The 9,118-nt window shown below is 50.6% G+C and overlaps 1 protein-coding gene across 2 annotated transcripts in view; it reads left to right on the forward strand.

Annotated features, from left to right (window-relative positions):
• CORO2B (coronin 2B) overlaps positions 1-4,616 on the forward strand; it is a 148,783-nt gene extending 144,167 nt beyond the window's left edge. For both annotated transcript variants that reach the window (XM_070377344.1, XM_070377345.1), the window contains exon 12: positions 2,645-4,616. In XM_070377344.1, the coding sequence (XP_070233445.1) occupies positions 2,645-2,776 (132 nt within the window). In that variant the 3' untranslated portion in view covers positions 2,777-4,616. The remainder of the gene's footprint in view (positions 1-2,644) is intronic.
• The last annotated feature ends 4,502 nt before the right edge of the window (positions 4,617-9,118 follow it).

Genomic DNA, 9,118 nt, shown 5'->3' on the forward strand with positions numbered 1-9,118 from the left:
CATGGAGTGGACTTGTCTATATGAATCAGAACAGAAGACCTGGAGAAATATTTTAAAGGGTCTCTAAGCAAACAATATAAATGCCACAATCTATACACTACAGCTTGTATCCTTTCCTCCCTGGGGAAAAAAATTTTTGCTCAGAGGCTGGTAACTCTTGTTTTACCTTTTACCCACAATTTTAATACAGAAAACTAGAAGCAACGAATGAGAAATTGGTTCAACAGTGAAGATTTCATGGGTAGCCTGACACACGGGAGGAGACATGGTTGTACAGCTCTGTAATTTTACTAAAACTCACTGAATTGACACTTGAAATGAGTGAAATTTATGGCATATGAAGTATACCTCAATAAATATGTTTTTTAAACAAAAGCTGATCCAAAAAAATTATACAAGGAAACTTTGAGAACTTGGAAGGCATAGGTGTATGTAGAATTATTTAGTGTGGGGCATATAGCATAATCTCTCTCTGAACAGAGGTAACTAGAACTGGTTTGTTGGTTAATATAAATTTTTTCCAAGTCAGTTAAAGGAATGAATCATATAAATGATATATACATTCTTTAAACCATTTATTTTTGTTTAAAATATAAAACATATACATTCATTCCACATGTTTTGATGTAGAATCAAGACCTTCCTTTTCTCTCGGGACATCCCAGTTGGGATCTTCTATGTATCTGTCAAATAAATCACACTTTAACTCCTATTTCCATTTTCAGTGTTTTTTTAGGTGGAATGAGAACTTAAAATCAATCTGAAAACAAAGCGCTTGTTTTTTCTAAGTTTTCCCCAGTGTTTTTTTTAAAGACAGGTTTATTGAGGTATAATTGACCTGCCGTACAATTCATCCTTTGCAGTGTACAGTTCCACGAGTTCTGACACATGCCTATAGCCGTGTAAGCACTACCATGCAATCAAGATACAGAATATTCCTCAATCTTTTGTGTGTATATCATCCGTACCTATCAGTAGCAACTTTTTAGCACCCGCTCTTCATCAAGATTCTCAAATGCATTCAACTTAGTTTTTATAGAAAGAGCCACTCTCCTTTTGTATTTCTATTTCATCAGTTTGTGTGGTATTTAAATTATGCACTTACAAAGACAGTGCAACTCACACTGGGCAGTTGGAGGACCAAGACAACTGTCTGTTGGTGACATTCAACTCAAGTGTGTGGGGTCCTTCAGGAGCCTGCAGAGGCTGTGTTGTGTGGGCCAGTCTGTTTTATGGAAGCAGTGGAGAGGCTGTTTAATCCAGGGAGTCATCTCAGCAAGGGTGTTGTCAGATTCCTATGCTTTGCTCATGGCCATCCAGCAATGCCCAGTGCAAACTTTGGGGTGCTGTGCTAGTCCCCCATCAGATGGAAAAATACCATTCTATATCCTGACCTTAAGGAAAAGAGAAGAATAGGGGGAAGGCTATATGAATAGAAAGAGAACTATATGAATCTTAGGAATTAGGTATTCTTAACTTCCTTGGTGGATCAGTGGTAAAGAATCTGTCTGCCATTGCGGGAGACACGGGTTTGATCCCTGGCCCAGGAAGATCCCACATGCCTTGGAGCAACTAAGCCAGTGCGCTACAACTACTGAGCCAGCACTCTAGAGCCCTGGCGCTGCAACTATTGAGCCCATGAGCCACAGCTACTGAAGCGCACGAGCCTAGAGCCTGTGCTCCGCGACAAGAGAAGCCACCACAACTAGGGAGCAGCCCCCACTCTTCGAAACTAGGGGGAAAAGCCCAGGGAGCAGTGAAGACCTGGACAAAAATAAATATTTGTTTTTAAAAAAAGAAGGATATTATGTATAAAATAGATAACTAATGAGAAGATACGGTAAAGCACAAGAAACTCTACTCAGTGCTCTGTGGTGACCTAAATGCAAAGGAGATCCAAAAAAGGGGGGATGTATGTATACATATAGCTGACTCACTTCGCTGTACTGCAGAAATCGACAGCAGTGTGAAGTAACTGTGTGCACGTGTGCACTGTCACTTCAGTCGTGTCCAACTCTTTGCAACCCTCTGGACCGTAGCCACCAGGCTCCTCTGTCCATGGGACTCTCCAGGCAAGAATACTGGAGTGGGTTGTCATGCCCTCCTCCAGGGGACCTTCCTGACCCAGGGATTGAACCAGCATCTCTTACATCTCCTGCATTGGCAGGTGGGTTCTTTACCACTAATGTCACCTTGGAAACTCCCAAAGCTACAATACTCCAATTTAAAAACAAAGAGAGAGAGCTGGGTACAAAACATTTCAGAAAGCTTTCCATTCCGAATGGTAAGTAAATAAAGTATTAAGGCTTGAAGCCCTAAATGGGTAAGCTTAGGATATCTGGCCTGTGTGGACTGGGCCCTTCCTTGGTGATCTTGGATCAGGGTCCTTTCTTTTCTGCTTCACAGGGTGGGGAGGGGTGGGGTGGGGTGGGGGTGGGCATGGGTGAGCTGAGTCTAGAGATGGGAGAGCAGCTTCCTGAGTCACCTTGGACTCTGGAGTGGGGAAGGGGTGGGAGGCCTGAGTCAGGACAGCGGCTGCATGGGGGGAGGGCGGGGTACGGATACCCCTCCCCCCGCCCCCCGCGAAGGTCACCTTCTCACCTGTTCTCTCCCACCCTCTGGCCCCATCTCTCGTCCACACCAGCTCCTCCGAATGTTCTTCCGGCAGCAGGATGAGATTCGGAGATTGAAAGAGGAGCTGGCCCAGAAGGACATCCGGATTCGGCAGCTTCAGCTGGAACTGAAAAACTTGCGCAATAGCCCCAAGAACTGTTAGCTCCCCGGCTGGGCTGCTTTCTAAGCCGATCTCTCCGTTGTTTCTACTCGTCCCTTAACTTCCCCTTCTCCGGTGACCCCAGAGAGAGCGCCAGGACTGGAGCTGGGGGAGAGCCTGAGGACCCCCCACCTGCCACCTCAAGAACTGGAAGCTGACCTTTGACCTCTCGACCTCATGCTAATAGGAGTCCCCAGCCTCTCCCAGAGTCCAGGCTGGCAGCCCCTTTCCCTGACACCCCCGGAGCCTCGGCTTCCCCTCGGCTGGGCAAAGGCCGTGAACTCCCCCCGACGAGTGCCCTCTGTGGACCAAGGAGCGCAGGGGGAAGCCAGAACCCCAGTAGACTTAGAGGTTGAACTTGTCCCCGGCAGAGGGGGCTGCCGGGAGATCTCTGCGCTCCCTGCTGGGGCTCACGGTGGCCCTGATGGACGCGCAGTAAGGGCTGGATTGCAGGCATCAGCGGTCTCCCTCCTCTCCCCAACCTCCCTCGCCCTGGGCAGTCCCGGAAGCCCATTCGCCTGACCAGGGTTGCAAGCAGCCCAGCTCCTTCCTGTCTCTTGCCCCCTCTCTCTTATCTTCAGGGAATTAAGAGGATCCTTCACCAAGGCCATAATGACCCCTTGCCCTCCCCTGATGCTCTTCAAAGCTCTGGCAACACCCTTTTCCCATTCACTTTGTGAGGCAGTCAGGGTAGGGAATAGTGTCCCCATTTTACAGATGACAGAACTGAGGGTTGCTTTGGGGAAGTGACATCACTGAGTCACCCAGCAGGTGAACAGTGGACCCAGGACCAGTGGTGTGCAGACTGCAGGCCCGGGCACTTCCCACTGCATCAAGATGCCAATCTTACAGGGGCATCACCAGGGCCCAAGTCTCGGTGGAGCAGAAGGAGGACCGGGAGCCTCCCAACACCAGTAGTGCCAATGTGCCACACCCCTCCCCCACACTCAGTATCCCTTGGACCTCCTGGCCCCCAGCCTTTGCCCTCACCCCCCAGGTGACTCACTCCGAGATGAGGCCTCTTCCTCCTGGAGGTTGAGGCCGAGGAGGGTGGAGCTGGCCCTGGGAAGGCCGAGCAGTGGCCTGCTGGCCCCGAGGGCTGCTCTGCGTGCGTGTCCCTCCTCCCCGCTCTCAGCCACGGTCAGCCTTACGCTTGTAGAACGACCACAGCCGCTAACATTGGTGTAGCACTTTAAGGTTTACACAGCCCTTCGACATATAGGATCCCCTTTGAGCCTCATCTCAGCTCCCAGAGGCAGGGAGCGTTCTCCCCACTTTGCAGATGAAAACACTGAGAAGCAGCTCAAGGCCACAGGACCCTGGGAGATGCCACATTTCACTTGGTCTTCTACCGTTTTCTTTTTTTCCTCCTTTTCTCCCTTCATTTCTCATTACTCACAGAGTGTATGAACACTGTTCTCAGAAAAGTCACAGTTTGAGGGGGGAGATCTGGTCTGGGGATCAAGAAATGGGTGTCTGCACCTCTCTCTCATTAGCTAGAACCTCTAGACGCATTGTGCTCTGCACCTGCTTGTCCCACGGCCACCCTGCAGAACTTCCATCCACAGAGGCGGGGCTCCCTAAGCCCCTCCGAGTGACCTGGGCAGGGAGAACCCCAAACCCTCAGGCTTTTCCTCCAAGAGCCTTCCATGCTCACGGCCAGCTAAAGCAGGGTCTCCTCACCCCCCAGACCCCGCTGCTAGACTGCGTCAGCTCACATCTCCTCCTCCCCACACTTCTGAAGCTTTTTTTCTTCCCCACTGACCTTTGTGGTCTTCTGTGATTATTTATGCTGCCTCCCAAGGATAGAATTGAAATAAAATGTTTTCAAGTTATCAGGCCTGGGCACGGCCGGCTCTTTTCACCTGGGCGGTTCCTCCTCTTGGTCGCCATGGTATCCTGATGGCCAACTCCCCAGCCACAGCCCTGTTGCTTCTCTGCAACAACAAACCATGTCTGTGTCTACAAGTGTGACTTCACACCTCAGCACTGCTGACGTCTGGGGCCAGATGATTCTTTGCTCTGAAGGCTGTCCTGAGCACGATCAGCTATTTAGCAGCATCCCTGGGCTCCACCAGCCAGATGCCACAGCAACCCCAACCCCGTCATGATAAACAAAAATGTCTCCAGATATCACCCAGTGTCCCCCCTGGGATGTCAGAATTGTCCCCAGTTGAGGACCACTATTCCACATCCACATCCAGCCCTGTGTTGGGGTCTAGAGGACACCTACATTTTACACTGGAATGCTGCTTCACAGTTTACAAAGAACTATTCCATGTACTTGACTCCTTTGATCTTCACAGCTGCTCTAAGTGGTGTGTTCTGATTTTTCCCGTTTTCAAAAAGAAAAAAGTCAGGTCCAGAACGTGACATGCTCAGTCAAGGTCATTTAGCTGGTGTAATGGAGAAGACACGCAGGGACATGGACCTCCTGAGCCCAGAGCCAGAGGAGGCACATGTTGCCAGTCCTCAGCCAGGCTTAGTGCTGGGCAGGGTCTCTTCTGGAAGGAGGGCTAGGGCCCATCATGAGACAAGGGGCTGCCAGGCCGCTGGGCCACCCTCCCTCTCTCACCGAGCCAGGGTGGTGGTGGAGCACAGCTGTCAGTCTACAAAGTGGATAGTCATGTGACAGTGTGGATACCACAGGAAACTCCAGAGAGAGAAAAGCAGTGAAAATTTCAGAAAAGAGGGCTGGTGAGGAAGTGATAAAGGGCAGTGGAAGAGCAGGGGGAATGACCTGCGATAGGTAGGGCGTGGTCCAGGCCCAGCTCCGCCTCTGACGGGCTACGTGATCCGAAGGGATTCACTGCTCCTCTCTGGGCTTCACTTTCTCTATAAAGTGAGGGTGTAGGACAATTGGAGGGTCCCTTAATGATCTGACACTTGAGTTTCCACAAGTTTCTCCTAGCAATTAGGAGAATGGGACAGAGCCCCAAGATCACCAACTGTCCAGCACAAGTGAAGCAAACAAGAAATAGTTTCCGTAAGATGTTATGGAAAAATCCAAACAAACTTTTTGGCCAACCCAATACCATCAGGAGAAGGGAAGTAGTAGGGTGGCTTCCAACAGGGCTTGGGTGCTGAAATATACTCTAGCTAAACATGAATTTGAAAAAGACACCCATAGAGTTTCTGATGTGGATCAATTCACAGTTCTGGGTTTGAAAGAAATGCTAAGGTCATTGAGAGTTTGGACCCCAAAGCTCCTTCTCCAGGGATGCAGAAGAAGGTGGGTAAAGCTGGGTCTTTCACCAAGGTTTCTCCCAGCCTGGGCAGGTGAACACACACGGTGACCTGTCTCATATATGCCTCTGTCCCATGGGATCCCCAATTCCCAGTCCAACTGGGCAGCTCTTTAATTCTCACTTATTATGGAAGGTTGTTCAAGGTCAGAGGTGAATGTGATTTCTCTCCAAGCAGCCCGTTTCCCAGGTGCATTTGTTGATGAACCCATTGCTTGCTCATTGGTTGTCCACATATGTCCTTTAGTTCTTCACATCCTAGAATGTGCTCCATGCCTCCTCATTCATTACGCTGATCCTGCGGCCAGTTACAGCCTTGCTGATCCTGCGGCCAGTTACGGCCTCACCTACCACGTTGCCCTGATTAGTGTAACCATGGAGGAGAACAAGCCCATCTGGCTTTTCATACCTTTTCCCAATGCCATGTTCCTCCCCAGGTGCTTGCTCCCTTCTTTTCTCCAGGTGAGACTATCTGAGGCTAACCTCCAGACCCTTTTCTTGTATGGAGAGGTCCCTCTGGGCATGCCTAGAACTCTGGTCACACATATCCCCCACATACCAACACCTACTTGGATTTTAAGCTCAGCCTAACTCACCTTGAGTGGCTGAATCTACTCAGTACTGGGCACCGGGAACCCAGAGATGGGAAAGAATCAGACTTGCCCTTGAGGGGCTCCAACCAGTGGTCCATCAACAGGCATCGTGTCACCCAGCGGGATGTGGAACCCCTGGAGGCTGGGGTGAGTTCCACCCTCTGCCGGATTCCAGGTGAAATAGGCCGTTGTTTGCGGATTTACTGATTCCTGGATTCCCTGCAGTCAGCCTCCTGAGATCCCAAGATGGGCTTGGGCATTTTTAGACTCTCTCTTGGTGCTGGGCACACATCCCAGACTGCCAGTGGACCGTGCAGAACGTGGCTGCTTCTTCACTGTGCGAAATGATTTCATACTGCAAACACCTCCACCACAAGGGCCCTGCCCCTCAGCTTGGAAGGCTGTGCTGACCGGGCTGCTTAGAGCAGGAGCAGACGCTCACCTCCACCACAGGAAGCCTTACCAGACTCCTCTCCTCTATCCCCACCAACCTAGGTCCGCCAGCCTGACGAGCAGGGGGATGCAGGCCCTTGGATCAGGGAGAGGAAGAGGGCTATGCTGGCAGAAGCTTCTTGCTCTCTGTGCCTCTGTGTTTCTATTTGGGAGCAACCTGCAGACTGTCTTCCTCTAGAATGTATTCAGTGACAAACTCAATTGGATCACCTTACTTAGAGAAGGTGAGCCTGTCCCAGGCCTTATACCTGGCTGTCCCACTGCCTGGAATCTCCCCCATTAGCACAGTCCCTTTGGGCAAAGCTTTGCCCTTGCCAAAGCCCTCTACCTATAACAGATTCCCGCGGGTATTCAGATGCTGTTGTGAAGAGGGTTGAGAGATTGAAGGAAGGAAAGAAGGGGGCAATGTAAAAGGGGCGGGCTCAAGTGGAAGGAGAGTGATGGGAACACTGAAGACTAAGATTTTGGATTTCAAGGTCACAGTGATTAAGGCAAAATTCAAAGACCAGGAAGAGTTTGCTAGGAGCTTGAATCTAGCCAGCAGGTGGCAGATTATGGCCTTCTTATCGAGCCCATTTTTCCTGAGCTGAGTCCCTTCTGCCACCTCCCATCCCACCCCAGAATGAATGACCCAGATATAGGCACAAGGGCCTCACGGCAAAGCAGGCACACAGAATAGCTAGGATCTGAAACACCCCAAGTGCAGAAGAAGGAAGGCTCAATGGGGGACAGCAGGACCCTCGCTGCCCCAGGTCACTGTCAACAGACTGCTGGAGGAGTTATCTGGAGATAGCCAGAGGGGGGCGCTCACCTCACCACCCTCTGAGGCTGCCTGTCTCGAGTAGCTGGAAAAAGGCTGAATCGGGGTTGCCTTCCCAGCTGAGCCCATGACTCTCTGACCTTTAGCAGCTCCCCGCTTCCTGTCCGGCCCAAGGGACAATGGCAGGGAGGGGCCTGGAGAGTGCAATTCAAAGAGGCCTGGAGCTGATGAGATGGCAGAAGGAAGAGCCAGGAACATGAAGGGGAGGGAAGAAACGCCAGAGAAGGAGGAGCAGGGGACCAGGCTAGACCTCTGCAGCCCTGGTCATAGCCCAGCCCAGGCCTGGGGCTCATCAGCTTCAGCCCCACACGATCTCCAGGAAGTTGCTGACGAGAGAAACCTGAACTGCATCCCAGGCAAGAGATACAGCCCAGGGGCAGAGAAAGAGGGGTCTCAGCCAGGCCATGGAAGCCCTGAATCGGTGCCCTGGGAGGCTGGACTCCACTCTGTTGAAGCAGGAGTGAACACTTCCGTCTGACTACTGCAAACAGAAAGAATTAGGGGGTGGCTCTGAAGCAGGGAGCCAGGTGGGGGATGGTAGGCTAGTGGTGGGTAAGGGAGGAGATGGGGAAGGGGTGGCTGGGGAATGGGTTAGGACAGACTCCAGGATGGTCATCTTAGGTGGGGATGTAGGGGAAGTGGAGGAGGGCAAAACGTGCAGAAACGTCCCAGGAATGGAACCAGCAGTGTGATGAGAAATGAGTCGCCCCTGCCAACAGATGGAGCACTTTACAGAGCTTGGTACCTTGCTTTATACCTCTCTTAAACTTCCAACAGCAGGCAGTGTTGGTTGCACCCTGCTTAGCAATTGTCCTTCAGACTAGCTCACAGAGGAATGGCTGTTCTTAGAGAGCTCTGCTGGGTTCTTTTTATCACTATAAAAACTATCTTCCCCTTGGGGCTGCTTGATACTGTCCCGTGAAATAACAGGGCCCCACACACCCTAGGGTTTTCCACCCTACCTGTCCCACCTGCCCCTCAGGATGCCTGACATTCACCTATTTGTCCGACGGTGAAGTCATTTGTAACGACAATGAAAATAGCTTTTTTGTCTCTCTTCACCTACTAGGAAGCATTTTCGTTCAAAAGCTATTTTACAAAATATTTGTTTCATAAAATATTTATCAAGCATCTTTTCTGCTTCAAGTATTATCCTAGGTGCGAGGATGAAAGAGATGAACAGGATCTAGTTCTTGTTTGCAAAGAGATTCCACTCTAATTTACAGTTAAAATT

Source organism: Bos mutus, chromosome 10 (genome assembly GCF_027580195.1).
Source record: "Bos mutus isolate GX-2022 chromosome 10, NWIPB_WYAK_1.1, whole genome shotgun sequence".
In the NCBI taxonomy this organism is placed as follows: domain Eukaryota; kingdom Metazoa; phylum Chordata; class Mammalia; order Artiodactyla; family Bovidae; genus Bos; species Bos mutus.